Raw genomic sequence first — 21108 nt, 5'->3', positions numbered from 1 at the left:
CCGGCTCTGCACCATGGGTGACCGAGCCTTCTGCACGGCTGCACCACGCCTGTGGAACAGCCTCCCCGTCCAGCTGAGGGCACCACAGAGCCTGGACTCTTTTAAAGCAGGCCTGAAAACCTATCTGTTCAAAAAGGCCTTTGACTGTTAGCTTTTTATTTTTTTCTTGTGATATAATTTTTTTCTTGTGCTGTTGTCTTTCATTTTCTACTATTTTTATCTTATTTTTATTCTGTATTTTATTTTTTACTAATAATTATTTTATTTTTTAACTATGTTTTAACCCTGTAGCACTTTGGGATCCCAGTCAACAAAAAGTGCAATAGAAATTAAATTTATTATTATTATTATTATTATTATTATTATTATTATTATTATTATTATTATTATTATTATTATTATTATTATTATTATTATTATTATTATTATTATTATTATTATTATTATTATTATTATTATTATTATTATTATTATTATTATTATTATTATTATTATTATTATTATAGGGTGGAAACTACCCAGGGGTCCGAGGTGTGAGCAGCCCAGTAACTGAGCTGCTGCTGGGAAAAGCGATCAAGCACTGACCTCAGCACCTGCTTCTGGAGGCTCTTGGGGGGGGGGGGGGGGTGATGGTTAGGCTCTAGCACCCAAGGTTGACGGCCCCTGAGTGGGGTACTAAGGCCGACAGTGGCCACTGGAGTGAGCCTGTGACTGGGAGCGGACTCAGGGGGCAACTGAGGAACCCCTAAGCCTGCTGAGGGGAGACATGATTCCATGATGACCACAGAGCTGCTGCCTGGTCTTCCTAGCTTGAACAGTACATTCTAGTGCCTCAACAGCAGCTGAACCAAACAGCTCCCCTGGTTCTACTGAGACACCACAACGGGTTCTCCTAGCTGCCCCTCCATCAGGGGGGAGCCAAACCTGGCGGCGAGTCTGGACCAGAGTACACTTCAGACACCCAAGTTCTCTTGACATAAGAGTGAAGGCTTGTAGTGAAGCATCACTGAGGCTTTGGGTGGCATCCTCAATCGTCACCTCCTGCAGGGAAGCTGAGAGGGCAAGCATGATGTGAGAGAGGGAGTTACTAATAGGCCCCATGTGTGCCGCTGCATCATAGGTTTTAGACATTAGGAAGGTCGAGGTCACCTGGCATCTGGCCTCAGAATCTCCTCAGGAGACACTGTGAGAGAAGCAACAGTAGGCTCAATAGCTGGCATGCGGTCAAGACCAAACGTTGCCATGGCTGCAGGAAGTAAGACGAGCTTGTGTTTACTGCGGTATTTCCAGCAGTAGGCAGGAGACCCCTTCTTAATCATAGTCATCAAAGTGAGTGGCTGAAACTGCCACTGAAAAAATGTCCTCCTCTGAAACAGACACTGACATGGGTGGATTGAGACAATAACAGCATTAGCATCAGAATGGCGGGATAGGAGGAGAGACTTCATATGGGCCAGTTCAGGTTTTTGCTCTAGAAGAAAGCCGGTCAGACTGCATTAATTTCAGCTCGACATTTGGAACGGCTAGGTTGAACTGGAGTCAAGTGAGGGGAGGCCAATATCCTCCAACAGGAGCTCCACCTCAGCCAGTCTAGCAGCCCTCAATGCCAGAGGCTAGCTTCATGCAATTCATGCATGGGTCCTCTGAGAGGCCCCCCTTAGGTTCTCTAGACCGAGACAAGAGGGGCAAAGATCATGGCCATCGTTGGGCTGAAGAGACACCATACAGGCAGTAAAGCTGTGAGTGTTAATCATAGCGACAGCACTCGTATGCTGGGAGCAAGGACACTGCCTTTTCCAATAAAGGATGTTGTCAATATACACAGTTAGCTTGAGCAAAAGCACGGCTGCTAACTATAAGCATAATATATCCTGTATGCTGGGAGCAGAAGCAAGTGCACTAGCCTCACCAACAGGGGTTATTGTTAATATCCACTATAGTTAGCTTTGAGTGAGAACACTACTGCCTCCTTCCAGCGTTTTAAGCTAGCTATCCACTTCCGTTCTCATCCAATTCCAATTGTGCTAGTGTGCTGCCGGATAGCTTACTACTGAACGCACACAGAGGAAATTGGTATCTATCTTCTCGTCTGACTCTAGAGAAGACTGTAAACGTGTTTCCCATAATGTTGCCGTGTTCTACTTGTTTAATGTAGTGAAACTACTCCCCATCAGCTAGGATGGAGCAGCCTATCAATATTCTTTTTAATTCCCATATCTGTTTTTCATTTTTAATGTCTAATTCTATGAATAAAAAGGTCAGAGAAATGATGAGTTGTTTTTATCTTATAACATTGTATGAATGGTTTAGTTGCAACGCCATGTTACAACTAACCCCACCATGTGGGGCTTGTGTTTAAGCCTAGCTAACACCTGCTGTAAGTTGGTGATATGTTTTAAAACGGTGCTACTGTATGTTACAGGCAACAAGATGGTGATTAGAATAATATATGGTTGGATTCTGTGACTTACACACAGCTCAGAAATTGAAAGATTTAAATACTTTCATGCCTTGAAAACACATTGAGCTAGACCTCCACGGAGACCATATCAAGGCAACGTGGTCATGTGACTGGAAGCATACTCTGCTTGACCCTGTGTAACTGCATAAAAGGTTCATGTTACATTTAGCCCCATGTCACGGCATGCCCCGCTCACCCCTGGGCACAGAGATGGGTTATTAGCAATATCACTCAGTGAATTCTATCATTTTATTCTCAGAGTGACGCAGCCCCTCACTCTCTCTCTCTCTCTCTCTCTCTCTCTCTCTCTCTCTCTCTCTCTCTCTCTCTCTCTCTCTCTCTCTCTCTCTCTCTCTCTCTCTCTCTCTCTCTCTCCCTCTCTCCCTCTCTCTCTGTCTCTCTCTCTCTCTCTCTCTCTCTCTCTCTCTCTCTCTCTCTCTCTCTCTCTCTCTCTCTCTCTCTCTCTCTCTCTCTCTCTCTCTCTCTCTCTCTCTCTCTCTCTCTCTGTCTCTCCCTCTCTCTCTCTCTCTCTCTCTCTCTCTCTCTCTCTCTCTCTCTCTCTCTCTCTCCTTGTTCTCTCAGTTAAGTTGCATGACAATTAAAACCACATTAAAAGGTAGAGAGTCCCCCCCCTCGCCCCCCTTTCCTCCCAGTTCATCCCGAGGCAGAGCACCATGGTCAGTCCTTCAGGAGTGGAGACGTCCCCTTGTGTTCTGTGCTCCTCGTGGTCCCTGAGGCGTGAGATTACCGTTAGTGCTTGACAGGCCGGCGGACATGCTCATTCATGATCTCCCGATCACACACACACACACACACACACACACACACACACACACACACACACACACACACACACACACACACACACACACACACACACACACAGTACACACACACTGCTCTCTGTCCCTGATAATTAGGAATCACTCAAACTGCACTAATAGCCCAGATCCATCAGAAAATCGCCGGCGGTACATTAAAAGACTCAATATTGAATCCCCCTGCGCTGATAAAGATGTCCAAAAAAATGCCTCGTTTGTTTTCACAAGTGGCCGTGTTCTCGTAAAGGAATCGTACTCACAAAGAATTGTGACGGAGAAGAGTGTGTGTGTGTGTGTGTGTGTGTGTGTGTGTGTGTGTGTGTGTGTGTGTGTGTGTGTGTGTGTGTGTGTGTGTGTGTGTGTGTGTGTGTGTGTGTGTGTGTGTGTGTGTGTGTGTGTGTGTGTGTGTGTGTGTGTGTGTGTGTGTGTGTGTGTGTGTGTGTGTGTGTGTGTGTGTGTGTGTGTGTGTGTGTGTGTGTGTCCGGCAGCATATCTCACCAACTATGTATGCTTCCTTACATCCTTCTTATACTTCCTAACATGCTTCCAGTTCCTATAACCCTTCCTATATGCTTGCTAACATCCTTCCTATGCTTCCTAACATCCTTCCTATGCTTCCTAACATCCTTCTTATGCTTCCTAACATGCTTCCTATGCTTCCTATAACCCTTCATATGCTTCCTAACATGCTTCCTATGCTTCCTATAACCTTTCCTATGCTTCCTAACATGCTTCCTATGCTTCCTATAACCCTTCCTATGCTTCCTAACATGCTTCCTATGCTTCCTAACATGCTTCCTATGCTTCCTATAACCCTTCATATGCTTCCTAACATGCTTCCTATGCTTCCTAACATGCTTCCTATGCTTCATATAGCCCTTCCTATGCTTCCTAACATGCTTCCTATGCTTCCTATAACCCTTCCTATGCTTCCTAACATGCTTCATATACTTTTTTTTGTTTTGTTTTTGACATGACATAAAACTAGACACACAAGCATTAACAGTAAATATCCACAATAAATCACAGGACTATACATTCCAGTATTTGAATCAATATAAATGTAGTTTACGAGATATATACATAATACTTGCAATACAATACAATACATACATATGCTCTTGCTCGCTCTTCTTCCCCCCCCCCAGGACCCCCCTTGGATAATCCATCCATTATTTTGTTTCTAACCAGGGATTACAATTCATCCTTCATATACTTGCTATCATCCGTCCTATGCTTCCTATCACCCTCCCTATGCTTCCTAACATCCAACTTCAAGATATTACCGTCTAATGTTAGCATGCTAATGCTAATGCTAATAACTATAACTGGAGAGCGGTCAGTGTGTCTGCCGATCAGTGCGTTTGTTAGCGTCAGCATGCTATTGCTAATGCTAGGAGAGCGGTCAGTGTTTTTGCGTGTTTGTCTGTGTCCGGCATACCGCCTGGTGGAGATTTGCGCTCTACTTAGCTCACCTTCCTAGTTGGGATGAGTAATTATTTCCTATAGTACCATCTCTGCAGTGTAACATTGTTTGTTGTTAAAGGGATGATACACCGTGTACTGATGGGTGTGTTACCCATTGCACATCATCCTCTCTTTTTCTCTCATCAACAAATGATTTTTTGTTGGCCATGGACTAATAGATGGTTTGGCTATGACCTCAATAAGTAATAACTAAACACATACCAGTCTGTGTGAGGTAGCGAGATGTAGAGGAGAGAGAATGACACATGGCCCATTCAAATAGCTCTGTTTGCTTTTTTTTTAATTAGCAACGTTTTGACTTTATCAGGGTACCTTGGTGTCTTGACTATGATATCTCGGCTAATATGGGCTCCACACGGGAGCAGGCTTCACGGGGTGTCAATGGGTTGATTCTCTCCCTGGACCGAAAGACATTATGAACGAGCCCCACTCTTACTGTTCACTTTGATTTATTCAAATGAAAATGGTGAGATAGGGAAAAGAACAAACATGTTTTTCTCTCAATGAAGGGGTACAATGTATAATTCATCATGCACTCCTATGTCTGGCGAATAATTTATCATGTCTGCATATTTATGGACTATGATTTATCGAGCAGCTTGCTGATTTTTAAATATATTTTTTAAACCTTTATTTACCAAGGGCTGGGTTCGCCGAGCACAGATGCTCTTTTTTACACAGTTCCCAGTATACAACTAGTGTTGTGCCGATACCGATACCAGTGTTGGAAATGCCTCCGATACAGGCTAAAATGCTGGTATCGGTATCGGCGAGTACCCTTCAATTCTATGCTCCGATACCATATGATGTAATTTATCAACAACACGTGCTGTATCCTCCTGCTGAGAGTGAGCATTATAAAACAAATCGTTTTTAATCGACCGTGAATTAAAGTGTCAATGCTGTTTGTAATTTTAACAGCAGATACTTTCTTAAATGCCATTGTCCCGACAGAGCGGGGAGCTGAATTTAAATAATTTACTTGATAAAAGTCTTACAGTAAAACTGTAAAACAATCTCAAATCTGGGGTCACACATCCTTATGTCATACTGAATATCAACAATAATCCATTTAGCAGATTTAGTTTTCAGATGAGTGATGCTTTCAAATGCAATTATGCAAAGGTAGGTATCGAGTGTACAATACATCATTACAATGATACACTGCGCTAGTGTAACGGGGAAGCCCGTGGGTATGTCCACAGTCACGGAAACAGGTGTGTTGACGAGTGACTGTGGCAGTGCGGGCTGGTAAATTAAACTCACTTCCCCATAACAGGGTTAACAGACGCATAGGTACGGTAGTTAGGAGTGAATTCACTTCTTAGTGCAGCGGCCTGTGTCGTCGCCCGCGTCGTCAGCCCCCTGTTCGACTCCCCCTCGGGACATTCTCATTTAACATCAAACACAACGCAGACCCAGTATGATCCGTCACACTAGCTATACTGTATCACAGCCGGGCAAATGAACATGGAGCGAGATTAAATTAAGATCACTCAGGTGATGGTATGTCATGTCATTTCATTTGACTTACTGTCATGGTTTTTGCCTTATTTCACCTTTCTGTGAGGGACAGCTGTCTATTTTTGCTTTATTTCACCTCTCTGTGAGGGATAGCTGTCAATCCCTGTTCCCTGTGGTTAATTGCCTCATGGGTCGGCAGGTGTGTGGGCTTGATTGCACCTGATGGAGTGCAGCTGTGCCTATGGCCATGTGGAGTCTATTTAAGTTTGGAGATCGCAGTGTCAACTGCTTTTTCATTTCCTAGTGTTGGCTGTCCTTTTGGTCACGCTCATTATATTGAAGTGTAGTCTGATCTCTGATTCAGAATTTAGCTTTATGGTAGTCATTCTTATTTTAGGCTACTCACGTGATTCTACACATAAACTCCCTTAGTGGAGGTTTATTGTTTAACTTTTTCCAATATGAACTCCTTTATTAGGAGGTGTCCTTGTGGCTTATTTACTTTTATACTATACCTTTTTATTGATTACTCACTTTGAGATTTCCACCTGTAAAGGTTGTTTTCTGTTGTTTAATTTTTCCCCTAAAATATCTGCGTAAGCAGTCTAGTGGTTGTCCGTTTCACGGGTAACTTTAAGAGTCCCTGTTATCTGCTCATGACCCACACACACACACACAGCCCTCACACTTACTTACCTAAACATCAAATCCAGGCCATTTAATTGTCAAACACTCAACCCTCCCGAAGATGTCAGCACCCCAGAAAGTAGACGGACTCTCCATTGAAGTTTTGACAAGTGAGACTATTTCAACACCTTCGGGGTGAGCGTTTGACAAGTAAGTGGCCTGGATCTTATGGTTAGGAATAGGTAATATAGAATCCATCTGAGTAAGTAAAACTAAATTACATGACATACTGTTGCCCAAGGGATCTTAACCCTATCACTGCCACATGACAGATGGTTAACCCTTTACTATCACACAACCGACGGTCGCCGGCAGTGAAAGGGTTAACCTTCTGTGTATTGTCGCAGTGAAAGGGTTAACTTCATCTCACTCTATATCTTAATTTGCCCGGTTGTGATATGTAGCTACTAGCTAGCGTAGCATTACATATACTACAACCAGCTAACCCAATTGGAGACAGCAGATGTTGTGTGGTCCAACTGTTGTATGCCATTGCATACAGTAGGCCTGTAACATTTACACTCCAAATACTTATGCAAATAGTATGTACTTTGGCTGTCAGAAGTCGTGGTATACAAACCCGTCTTTCTGGTTAATTTAATGTTCACCTGGCTATATATCACTATTTCCTCTCTTCCTCTCAGTCTCCACCTCTTCATTTCTATCTCTGTCCTTTCATTCTGTGTGTTCTTTGTCAACACCTACCACGTATCATCATATCACTGTCATATCACTGGCCCAAAAACCCTTTTCTCCACACAGGTGATCTTTTCATCATCAGATTCCTGGCTTCCATTTGAGTCAGCCTTCAGAAGATCCCCTCTGTGGGATTTCAGTAAAACAATGGACAGTTGCATCACTCATACCCTGTTTATTTCTAATTCTAAGCACTTGGATTTAGTTCAAAGAGAGGGAGCTGGACCTGAGTCCAACCATGCAGTGGTCTGTGCACCTGCCCTCCTCATAGATAGGTGTGATGGTCCAACTTCCCTGTCACAGTATAGCAATCAAAAGGGTTGATTCATGATCCACAGGTCCTGTGGGTATAACTAGGCAGGTGGCAATCAGAATTCCTTTTTTTGCGAATAATTCAGGGCAGGTTGCAGGCGGAAGAGAATAAAATGATTACAAAAGTAGTATGTCCTTGGCTAAAGTAGTGGGTTCATGCAGATGGTTTATGATTTCTTGTGATTGGAGGATCAAGAAAAGAGGGCGGGTTTGAGATAGGACCATTGTTACCATGTCAGGCAGCTGCTGGCAGGTGAAGAGCACATGTGGGCGGGTATTAGAAGTAAGTAAGTAAGTACATTTTATTTGTATAGCACCTTTCACAGATAAAATCAAAAAGTGCTTCACAGAAGTAAAACATACAGTAGCAACAGTTACATAGAGATAAATGCACTACACATAAAACAATTCTGACACGTAAGCATACGCATAACATAAGTAAATTAAATAACTAACTATGAGTGCAACATAAATGTCAGTCGTAAAAACAAAACAATAATTATGAATAAATAAACAAAGTATACAACCAGGAATGAATTAAAAGAAGGAGATGAACAAGTTAGCATTGCTGTGGGAGATTAACATGGGCTTTATTGGCTTAACCTGTGGCAACAGGTGATACATCAGTTCTATATCATACTGGCTCCGCTCAGCGTCATCTGCACTAACCTCACTTCGTGCACAGCACTGAATAAAAATCCACAATGTACCTTTACATACCAGCATCCGTCTGGCCACACCCCTATCCGCTACCTTCATAAGCAGGTGTGTGGTCACCTACTCGCCTCCTTCTTCACTTTCACCACAAGGAAGTGCCTGTTGTATACCCCACTTGACGAGGTTGTTAAGCTGAAGAAAGTTGAGAGGAAAACGGAAGACAAGGAGATACGTTGACATTATATCTTTATTTTCTCTCTCACTATTTTCGAGAAAATACGGCGATATTGTCTTCGTCACTGGAGTGTCTGGAAGATGATGATCATTCTGACCTCCACCGGCTTTTTCGTATTAGGGGCTCGCGCCGCTGATATACTCTCCAACTGCAGTCCTACCTAAAAAATCCAAGCCTGCTTGCCTCAACGACTACCGCCTTGTAGCGCTTTGAGAAGCTAGTAAAGGGCTACATCTGCTCCTCCCTCCCCATCAACCTGGACCCCCTGCAATTTGCATACCGCCCCAACAGGTCCACGGAGGACGCCATAGCCCATGTGCTGCACACAGCAGCATCACACCTGGACAAGAGGAAGGGGAACTATGTGAGAATGCTATTCATCGACTACAGCTCGGCATTCAATACCATAGTCCCCTCCAAACTCATAGCCAAGCTCAGGGACCTGGGCTTGAACTATGACCTCTGCCAGTGGGTCTTGGACTTCCTGACGGGCAGACCCCAGGTGGTGAGAGCAGGCAACTGCACCTCCTCATCCATCACCCTCAACATAGGGGCCCCCCAGGGCTGTGTTCTGAGTCCCCTCCTCTACTCCCTGTACACACACGACTGTGTGGCTCAGCAGAGTAACAACACAATCATCAAATTTGCTGACGACACAGTAGTGGTGGGCCTGATCTCCGCAAACGACGAGAGGGCCTACCTGGAAGAGGTCAAGGTCCTGGCGGGATGGTGCCAGGAGAACAGCCTCTCCCTGAACGTCAGCAAAACAAAGGAGATGATTGTGGACTTTAGGAGGTCGGGGGTCAAGGACTACAGCCCCCTCAGCATCGACGGGGCACCGGTTGAGAGAGTGAACAGTTTTAAGTACCTCGGAGCCCACATATCCGAGGACTTGACATGGACCACACACATTGACAGTGTTGTGAAGAAGGCACGACAACGCCTCTACTTCCTCAGGCGCCTAAGGAAGTTCCAAGTCAGTCAGAAGATCCTTAAGAACTTCTACTCATGTACAATAGAGAGCATCCTGACTGGCAACATCACCTCCTGGTTTGGGAATAGCACTGCACAAGACCGAAGCAGACTACAAAGAGTGACACGTTCAGCCGAACGCACAATTGGAGGGGGGCTTCCCACCCTCCAGAACATTTACAACAAGCGGTGCAGGGGTAAGGCTAAGAGAATCATCAAGGACTCCAGCCACCCGAACAACTGCCTCTTTGAACTGCTGCGGTCAGGCAAGCGATACCGGAGTCTCAAGGCGAGCACAGAAAGACTCAGAAGAAGCTTCTATCCCCAGGCCATCAGGCTGCTCAACGAACAATAAACACTATGCAACAACCATCAAATGCACACAGCACACACATCCACACGCACACACTCACTTAAACAAACAACACACTGCAGCACCCACTCTCCACACTTTAGATCACCTAAACACACTTTATATTTATTGGTAAAGGATTTGCACTACAACTCGTACACCTTAATGTAAATTGTACCTAAATTGTACCTCATCCCATTTCTGCTTTGCACTATATAGTATTGTATATTAGTACATTGCATAGTATATTGTATATTGTATGGTAACTCAGTTACTTCTATTCTGCATCGAACATTGTACATATGTCTATACTGAACACTGTGACCTCTATTTTTACTTCTATTTTACATGCTATACTATTTTATTTCATACTTATCTTGTCTAGCACAGTCTCTGGAGCGTAACAGTAAGAAGCATTTTGTATAAAAGTATTCTGTACTTCTGTATGACAACTATTAAAGAAACTTGAAACTTGGATGGGTATTGACCCTCCGGTCATACAGCTGGACTGTGGGAGGCACCGGCTGTTGTGAGAAACCGGGTTGCTTCCGTGCTGGGTGAGTACTGTTTTGCTTGCGAGCGCTAGTTGTCTGTTAGTGCTATGGGGGCTAGCTGACCATTTTTAGCTTCTCTCTCCATAGTAAATCGGCGTTGTTTTTTACATGTGTAAAAATGAACTGGTTGGTTGTGATGAGAACATGTGTGTTCATGTAAACGTTTGTAACGTGGGTGAACTCACAACTAAGAGGGTTAGTTAACCTGTGAAGCTATGCTTAGTGACATGTGATTGAGGAATGAATCTTTTTCTCAGCCTGTGATGACAATGAACAGCATGTTCACATATTAACAGGGGGTACCTGTTCAACTTGGTCGTATCAAGGGTAAGATAGGAGGGGTGACCCCCCGGTTTCCCTGGGGCTTCCCCCCCCTCCTCTCAGACATGTTTGTTTACAATATATTGTGTCACTGTGTTTGTGGGGATACGATGTAACCCTCAGCTTAAGTTGCTGGGGTTGTGCTTCCACTTTGTTCCTAAAGAAAAGGTTGTTTGGTCACTTATCATGTGTGCTTAGCAAGGTCTGTGGTCATTACATAATCGAGGACTTGTGTCTTCTCTCGTTATGAAAAACGGCATTCCTCTGTAGTAAGAGTGTACTTTTGCCATTTTTTGTTGTGATGAAGGGTTGTGTGTGTCGTTGTGATCTACAACTGGGTTAGGTTTGGCCCACAGAAGCACATGTGTAAGTCTGGACTGGGGCTCTTAAAGGGGCCCTCTCTGTTCTGTGTTTTTGCCTTAGTAAAACTCAGATAGCAGGTTAGCACATGAGCTATGTGAAGCTGTTAGATGCTTCATGTAGCAGGCTATGACTGGGTCATGCTCTACTTTGTCATTATATCGTATCAGGGGTGAGGGGTCGTAAAGGGGTGAACTGGTAATCCTTTCCTCCCCTTTTCTGATTGGTCAGGGGTTAAAACCCCCTGTCCTTCAGGGTTCCTGTCACGTTGCTGTTCGGCACGTTACAGGGTAGGGGGGGGGGGAGTTTCCTGGTCCCACGGCCTGAAAAATTGGGCGTGTGCACTGCGGAAATTCCCCCACCATAGAGTATGTCACTGAGCGCGTCTCTATTGGTAGGACTTCCGTGAGTTGTTCAGGTTCCATGTTATGGATCTGTTTCAGGGAGTTGTCAGAGCTCCTCCTCACGAAGCTCCTCCTCAGGGAGAAGTGCCTTCTGTGAGTTCGGACTCTCCTTCCCAGTGAGGGAGCCTCCTCAGAGTTTCAGAGCCTCCTCCTCAGATTGTCAAGGTGAGTAGAACTTCAAAAAGGAGTTCTGCTCTATTGTGTGTGTTTTCGATTTAATTTGATTATTGAGTGTGTATTGGTTCAGTGCCTCCTCCTCGGAGAGCCCTAACCCAAGTGTTACATAGCTCAATGTTGCAATATTCTTTTCAATCTATACAGCTCGTGTGGGAAGTCTCTCTGGGGATTCCCGTCTCCTCCCTGTGGCGAGGGTGGCGGGATGTAAAAATGAAAAAAAAAATTACCCTCAGCTGCGTCATGTGGGATTCATGTCAGTCTGTGTTTCTTTCTTTTTTAATAAAAAGAGGAAAGAACATGAAGCACGACGGCTCCTTGTCGTTCTCCCAGGCGACTTGGAGCAACAATGTCTGGTGTCTTGTTAGACTATCCATTAATGTGTTTGTGTCTCGACGCGTACATAGTGCTGGCTCGGGGTGTTTCTGATAAGAATCACGCATGAGGCTGGTACGCCTTGGTTGCTCGTTATTAAAACAGCGTTTTTATAGAGCAACTGGGATGGAGGTTTTCTCTTCCGAGCGCCTGTTACTAGGTCTCGACGAATTCTCGTTCATATCTGGGGGATGTTAACGGAATAGATCAAAACATAGGTAGAGGGGTCTCACGCCCTTGGGGTGGGACACTGTGCGCGGTACGAATGGGACAGTCTGGGTGGCGCCCTCTTTTCATGTTTTAGATTGACACGCGTACCTACCCCCTCTCTTGGAGTGGGGATGTCGGCGTGGTTAGGGCACGGGACTGGTTCTGGTCACGCTGGTCCAGGTCAGTTAACCCGTTGTCCGCCGGGGACGCAGATCTGCTGTTCTGGTACCCTGAGGGACTTGTGCTTTTTTCGGGGGAAAAAATGCCGGGTCGGCCCGGGTGTCACAGGGTTGGGCGTTATGGAGACCCTTTGTTGGGTACATGTTGTACCTGGCACTATCATGAGGGGCTGGTTCTCCTTTCTTTTCGCTCCTCTCTCACGCATGGCGAAGAGGGGGCTGTTGGGGTGGTCTTTTGGACCTCCTCTGGTGACCCTGTGTGCTTCCCGAGCCGCCGGGCCCGGTCCGAAGTAATGTTTCGTCGACCCGTAGGCCTGGAATAACCCTTTTTGAAAACTGAAACACTTGTACTGCGGTATAGCCAGTGTATACCCGCAGGTGTGTTTTGGAGTTTTTTCTTGAGGGGTTATAGGAACAACCACCGCATGTGGTACCAAGAGGGTGGTTGATTCCCTGGTGTGTTGGAGCAGAGTCAACTCCCGGGTTACCCGGTTGAGTGTGCCCCTGCACGTTCATGACGTCTGCCAATTGTGTCGGCCTTCTCTGCCTCGACCCCTCTGGGTCAGGGTTTTTTGGTGGAGGCTTTGTCATGGTGCGCAACAATGCCAGCATACGCCCCTTCCGCCGGGGTGCTGTTTTCAGTTGACCCCTTTGGCGCCTGTCTTGTCCGCAGTGCTCCAGGCTCTGGTCAAACGCCTGCTGCCTGGTTTAAGGGATCGGCCCCTCTGGGGTCGTCTCCCCGGTGCGCTGCCTGCTTCCGCTGTAGTATAGCCTTTTGAGTGCTTCAAGTTACGGCCATGCTGACTGCCTGTGTTGCAGGGTCAGTGTGCCAGGCGGCGTACTAGTGGGGGGAAGGGCCCGCTCTTGGAGGGGCCCTGTCCGAATACGCTGGCGATGTGGGGGGCGGTGTCACTAAGTGACCGCCTGGTGAGGTCTTGATGCTTTGGCGTCATTGACCTCTCCGGGCCCCCTTTTTCCGGGGGATCCAGTCCCTTCAGTGGGTCTGGGTCTTCCTTCGCGCTCCGCTGCTACGGCCTTGCCACGGGGTTGAGTTTGCTCTTGACCCCGTGATTTTGGGGGCAGTAACGAGGTTTGTTCCTTCCGTTCGTTCCCTGGTGGCATGCGGGTTGTGCGTGTGCGTAGTCGTGGGGTCAAGCCACGGTCTGCTCACCCTGTGCGTTGAGTTGCTCGAGTTTCTCTTCGTACGGTCGGATCCGTCTCCCTCCCGTCCTCCAATAGGGAGGGTATCCTCCATTAGGGAGGGTCGGGGGGGCTCGGTCCTCTCCGGTCTGATGGTTGTGGGGGGCCTCAGCGGGGTACATTTGTCGAGCTTCTGGCTCCCGCCAGTATGATATAGAACGTAAGGTTATGTATATAACCAAGTTCTATGAATACTGGTGACGCTCAGCGTCGGGACGCCACTGCGGCCCTTGACCTCGCCTTGTGGTGAAAGTCTGGGAAGGAGGCGAGTAGGTGACCACACACCTGCTTATGAAGGTAGCGGATAGGGGTGTGGCCAGACGGATGCTGGTATGTAAAGGTACATTGTGGATTTTTATTCAGTGCTGTGCACGAAGTGAGGTTAGTGCAGATGACGCTGAGCGTCACCAGTATTCATAGAACTTGGTTATATACATAACCTTACGTTATCATGGTTGCTGTGGATGTTTTTGAACCACTAAAACGAATTGAATTGTAGTCCAGTTTCACTACCTGTTTTTCCACTATGGATGTTGAGATTTTACCTTTTGATGTCAGATTTTCTGTCAGGCTCATTGACTCCCATTCATTCCAGCTGCCATTCTGGTCCCATGTAGAGGAATATTCCTCATAAATACTGTGGGATACATAGCAACTGTTCTCCTTCTAACAGTGGTTCTAGGGAACACTCCCCCTCTACTGGCACTGTCCATGGTGCTGAAATGTTGAGTTGACCTACACATGGTAGACACTTGACATTAATCACATGACATCTTCACCATTATGACAGCCATTAATCTTTCAGGGGCGGCACCGTGGCCTTGTGGCTAGAGGGACAGTCCCGTAACAGGAAGGTCACAGGTTCTATATATCACCCATGACAGCCCATGTGTCCTGACAGCCTGTCAGTGTCCTTGAGCAAGACATTGATCGCCTACTTACAGCAAAGGCACTGCTGAACCTACACTCTGACCCCTCTCTGGTGTGTTTCTCAGAGGGACATATGAAAAGATTTCCAAAAGGGGATTAATAAATGACCACAAATTAAAAACATTTTTAAATAATGATTCTCAATGTCCACACAAAGGTGATGCATACTGGTGTCTCTGAACGCATTATATGATATATAAAGTATGTCCAGATGCTTTTTACAAATAATATGATAGGTGATGTTAGTACAAGAGACAGTATTGCAAATCATCTCTCTCTCACTCCCTCCCTCCCTCTCCCTCCCTCCCTATCTCTCTCTCTCTCTCTCTCTCTCGTCCCCCAGGAGGATAATTAGAAGCAGAAAGGTCACAGCTGTTCTACAGAAACCTTTTACCTGCTACAATCTTCTTTTCTCTGCCTGACACCAACACACACACACACACACACACACACACACACACACACACACACACACACACACACACACACACACACACACACACACACACACACAGACAGACAGACAGACAGACAGACAGACAGACAGACAGACAGACAGACAGACAGACAGACAGACAGACAGACAGACAGACAGACAGACAGACAGACAGACAGACAGACAGACAGACAGACAGACAGACAGACAGACAGACAGACAGACAGACAGACAGACAGACAGACAGACAGACAGACAGACAGACAGACACATACCTGTTGTTATCATTCAAGTAGATCACCGAATTGTGCGCAACAATATCACTATATCACAATTTCATCCCGATATTATCCCGATAAACTATATAAACGATAATATTGAATTATCGCCCAATGCTACTTCCAGGCAGTGAGGGGGGGGGGGGTGCATACTAATTCCAGATGGACGGTTTCTGCTGGGTATGTCAGAATGGAGAGGGTCCTAGAGGCCTGACAGAGTCCCACTCAGTCGCCCTTAAGAGCCTGGGACGTCTCTGGTCACAGCAGCAGACACAACACTGATGGAAACTGCAGGCGGAAAGGGCTCAGAAGCTAACAGTGCCTGACAATCCACCCGCACGCACGCACACACACACACACACACACACACGCGCGCGTGCATGCATGCAAACACACGCGTGCATGCATGCAAACACACACACGCATGCATGCACACACACACACACACAGACACACACATGCATGATTGCACACACACACACACACACACACACACACACACACACACACACACACACACACACACACACACACACACACACACACACACACACACACACACACACACACACACACACACTTTAGCAAAAGTATTTTTTAATATGACGTTTGGATGTGCTTTGGCAAGTGGTTATACTTAAAGGAGAGATGGAGAGAGATAGATAGCTAGATAGAGAGAAACAGAGAGAGAGAGACCTTGGGTGTTATTCTGAGTTTACATACTTGCTGGAGAGACATGATAGAAGCAGACACAGTCAGCTGTTGCAATGCCTTCTGGGAGAGGAGATGCATCTGGCCAGCCGGGTTGAGGAGGTTACTTTACCGAATGGGACTGGTGACACAGACCAGGAGGTCGGTGGCTCCTCCCCTCACAGGCCGGGGGAATCATGAGAGGGACTAACATGTTCCCCTCTCTCAACAGCTACTGCTGAGGTGCCCTTGAGCAAGGCACTCTCACCCCCCAACTGTAGTTGATCTGCTCAGAGGCCAGCAGTAGGATGCTGTGGCACCTGCGACCCCCGCGACTACCTCATAGAGGCGTGTGTGTGTGTGTGTGTGTGTGTGTGTGTGTGTGTGTGTGTGTGTGTGTGTGTGTGTGTGTGAGAGTGTGAGCAAACGTGTCTGTGGTTGTGATAGCCTATGTCTATCTATGTGTCTATCCCTTTAACTTTGTGTATGTATATGCCTTTAACTGTGTGTGTGTGTGTGTGTGTGTGTGTGTGTGTGTGTGTGTGTGTGTGTGTGTGTGTGTGTGTGTGTGTGTGTGTGTGTGTGTGTGTGTGTGTGTGTGTGTGTGTGTGTGTGTGTGTGTGTGTGTGTGTGTGTGTGTGTGTGTGTGTGTGTGTGTGTGTGTGTCCAGGATGCGTGGAGTGACAGTGAGGGCCGTGTGTCTCTAGACGATCAGCAGGACTACCAGCTGTTAGAGTCCAGACAGACCCCGGAGGGATTCTACCTGCTCTTCAAGAGACCGTTCAACACCTGCGACCCCCGTGACTACCTCATAGAGGTGTGTGTGTGTGTGTGTGTGTGTGTGTGTGTGTGTGCGTGTGGAAATGGATAAATAGATACAAATGGCTCTTCTCTCTGATTGGACAGGAGGGCACTGTCCACATCATCTACGGTGTGTTAGATCATCCCATCGCCTCGCTGGAGCAGCTGAACCTGTCCCGGATCCAGACGGGGATCCAGAGGGTGCTGATGCTCCGTCCAGACACCCCGGCCCCGACCCTGCCCCCAGACATCCTGACCCTGGAGGTCCTGGCCCCGGACGTCACCATCCCCACCCAGGAGACCACCTACTGGTGTTACATCTACCAGCTGCCACCCAACATGCCCAAGAACCACATAGTAATGGTGCGGCATTCAGTAAATACATTTGTATCCAATATTATAATACATAGCTCCGTGGGGGTCACAGCACCCCCTGACCTTAAAGGTATAATCTGTAAATGATTCAAATTAAAATACACACATCAAACCAAAACAAAGAAATGTAAACAAAGCGCAAGAGGGGCTCGTTTGCCTAGAGGTCGCTGTTTGACAGCATTACAGATACTACCTTTAAGCCTCAATGAAGATAAGGGAAAAACTTGCACAAATCTTAAAATACATTTCAGAAGGAGGATTTAATGAGAGATGGTCAGGTGTGCAAGACATTTATTTACTGTAATTATGCATTGTTGAAATTATTGTTCTCATTTTAGTAGGCTAGCTTTAATATAGATCAAGATGGGTATTTTATGTAAAATTACTCTAAAAAGTCCTTAATACTAGAAGTAGACCTACCTTGTCGACGAGCTGCCACCATGCCGGGGGAATCACATTTAAATATGAAGTGAAATTGAAGTATGAAATGTGGGTTAACTTTGAACTAGAACACCTTTAAAAGAACATGCCAACATTAAGGGAAATTCATCTTGGCTGACTCTTATCATCTTCTCCAGCATCAGTCAAGAAGATACTGTTGATACCAATTTCCTCTTTGCATTCAGTAGAAAGTTATCCGGTTGCAAGCTAGCCTAGCTTAGCACGAATTAATGGAAGCGGATACGGATCAGATAGCCAAGCTTAAAACTCTGGGACAGGTGTTTTTGGCCAACAGCTAGGCTAGCTAATCCATTATCCGTTTCCATTAATTTGTGCTAAGGTAGGCTCGATTGCAGCTGGATAGCTTTCTACTGAACGCACAGAGATTAAATTGGTATTTATCTTCTTGGCTGACTCTTGAGAACCTGGTAAGCACATTTCCCATAATAACACATAGATTAAAATAATTTAGAGTCAGAACTTAGAATACATAACATGCATTGCCGTCCACTCTCACTGATACTTACCTAGCACTGCTTAGAACGCTTTGCTTTCTCTCTCTCTCTCTCTCTCTCTCTCTCTTTCTCTCTCAGTACGAGTCAGTGGTGACTGCGGGTAATGAGGCCATCGTCCACCATATGGAGGTGTTTGAGTGTTCTCCAGAGATCCACAACGTTCCGCACTACAGCGGCTCCTGTGATGACAAGATGAAACCTGACAAACTGGATTACTGTCGCCATGTACTCGCAGCATGGGCTATGGGCGCAGAGGTACGGAGAGAGAGACACGTGCACGCACACGCGCAAGCACGCATGCATGCATTTGATCCAGATCAATGTAAGTGCAGCAGTTGAACATGTTTAAAGTGTTTTAGCAAGAAACAAGACAAACAGAGAGCCAGTATCCCTGATACTGTTCTGAGGTGCCAAACAATAAACCTACCTGTACAGTAGTAAGGAAAACAGAACTTGAAAGAAACCTGTCTTTCATAATGCAGTACAATAGAGGCGGAAACTATTTGAGATAAATCTGTATACAAACAGGATTATACAAGTAAAACAGAACAGATAGCAAAAGTAATCTCATGTGTGACGGAAAGCTATCTTAAAGATACCCTCCACTCAAAAACATGTTTTCTCATAGTTAGCTCCTCTTGGAGGCACAACCTTGACTATACAGATTGTTATTTGTGCTGAACCTTTTTACATTCTTTCCCTGGAGAGGGGGACCTTTTCTGTACTTCTTCTGTATTTCTGTACTGTTCAGTAATTTATTGAACAATATTGTATAACAATTCTTATTCAAGATAGAACATTTTCAAGGGTTTAAAATACATCTGGAGGGAATCATTAACCTCTTAAGCCCTAGCCATATTTTCAGAAAATTCCCCCAAAAATACATACCTAAGTAAATGGAAGATTGCGCCACTTCTACAAGGTCAATTTGCATGTTCTTGATATCTAGGGACATCTATGGATCTCAGGGAATGTATTCACAGTGTCAGAATAGTGTGTATGTTACTAGGCTTGAGTAAATTGTAATGAACCAAAGGAGAGTATACATTTTACTTTTTCTTTCTTTTATTTTTTCATCTTTGACGGTGAATAACACCATGCTAACATTGACCAGACGTGAAAAATTGCCACTGAGCTCATTCAGCACCTTCTTGAGATCATGTGTACAAATCTAAGCAAATTAATAAAGGGCAGATGATTTACATGGGTTTTTGGAGATACAGTACTGAATTTTGACATCCGGACACATGCAATTTGAAATATGAATATAGAATATCAGGCCTATAAATTACCTTATTATGGGCAAGTCACACATCTATGGATTGGGCCAAATCTTCTCTTTCCAATGGCAGAGTTCAATCTGTATTTAATACCACCAGGCGCCCCTGTGAGCTGGGAATTTTATGAAATTCGAAAGCCCATCGAAAGCCCTGGGTCTTTTCTCTCAAAAGACTACACACACGTATGCCAGCTTCCTTTATTTCCGGTCTAAATCCTCCGCTTTCCGATGCAATGCATGGATATTTTAATAAGCTCATATTTCACTAACCCAATAACAAGCTTAACTGATTGGTCTCGTTTGAAAGGTAACATTCGGAAGTTTCTTACACTTTGAGTGCTAATGTAATAGAGAAACACCGGTTTGTACACACTGAAGTAAAATATTTGCTCCTTACATTTGTGTTGACTTGTTGCCAGATGCCTGGTTTTTTAAATGTGTGTACCGCAATAATTCTGCGTGATTATCCAAAATGGCCGTCCATTCATTCAGACTTGCAAGTCAAAACAAAGAACTTGTTCATCTTCTCGTCTTCTCGTTGCAATCAGCGCTCGTCTGGGATTGCTTTTGGAGCAGATGCTCCTTGGCTACAACGGTGGTCAATAATTTTCGCCATCAGCGCTCGCCGGATATTTCGACTTGTAACTCAAGACCCGAAGCACGCAATAGGTTGAGTGTGGTGACGATCGAAAGGCGGTAAATTCAACTTTCAAACAATGTATTGGTTGATCGTAGAAAAATGCAGCCCGGAGGGTGCGGCTGGGTAGTGCAGTAGACTAAGCACTCGCCTACCACCGCAGAGATCGAATCCAGCTGTACCTCTGGCTTGGTCAGTCGTCCCTACTAACACAATTGGCAGTGTTTGTTACGATGGGGGTAGGTGAGAACACAGTTTGCAGCAAGAGAACGGTATGGAGGAGGCAGAGATGGCAGGATACGTGTAAACAGACTTTACTGACACGACAGTACGTTACCAACGAGTACATAAACGGTAAAGCCGACCAGGCGCTAGAGGACGACTGTTGTACAAACACGGAAAATAAACAATAACAAAACAAAAGACTAAGTACTCACAAGCGCAAATTACAAACAGCAAGGCACGGGGGAACACAGGAGAGATGGCGAGCAGGATGACACAGAGGACTAGTAGGAAACTGAGACAATGACGCCACAAGGAAGTCAGTAACAAGCAGACCTTAAATACTACCACTGATTGTAACGACTGACAGCTGGCGAGGCCAGGCAATAATGCAAACAGGCAACATCTGATAAACACACTAGGAATACACCAACTAGACATAATCAAACATAACAATCAGACAGGGAGATGACGTCACACACACACAGGGATGGCCCAAGATAACAAATAGTTAGATATTAGTTCTATCACTTGGAACCAAAACAAGATGGCCGCCTGTACCATCAGGCTAGTCTGGCCACT

At 45.5% G+C, this 21108-nt stretch overlaps 1 protein-coding gene across 1 annotated transcript in view; it reads left to right on the top strand.

Annotated features, from left to right (window-relative positions):
- Window positions 1-21108, top strand: part of dbh (dopamine beta-hydroxylase (dopamine beta-monooxygenase)) — a gene marked incomplete at both ends in the record, with an annotated part of 102266 nt that overhangs the window by 48879 nt on the left and 32279 nt on the right. Inside the window, 3 exons of the mRNA XM_084324960.1 lie at window positions 16927-17073; window positions 17163-17420; window positions 18467-18643. Of these exons, the coding sequence (XP_084181086.1) occupies window positions 16927-17073; window positions 17163-17420; window positions 18467-18643 (582 nt within the window). The remainder of the gene's footprint in view (window positions 1-16926; window positions 17074-17162; window positions 17421-18466; window positions 18644-21108) is intronic.

The sequence above is a fragment of the Notolepis coatsorum genome (assembly GCF_963971535.1).
Source record: "Notolepis coatsorum genome assembly, chromosome: 11".
In the NCBI taxonomy this organism is placed as follows: Eukaryota; Metazoa; Chordata; class Actinopteri; order Aulopiformes; family Paralepididae; genus Notolepis; species Notolepis coatsorum.
This window is presented reverse-complemented; position numbering and strand designations above follow the sequence as displayed.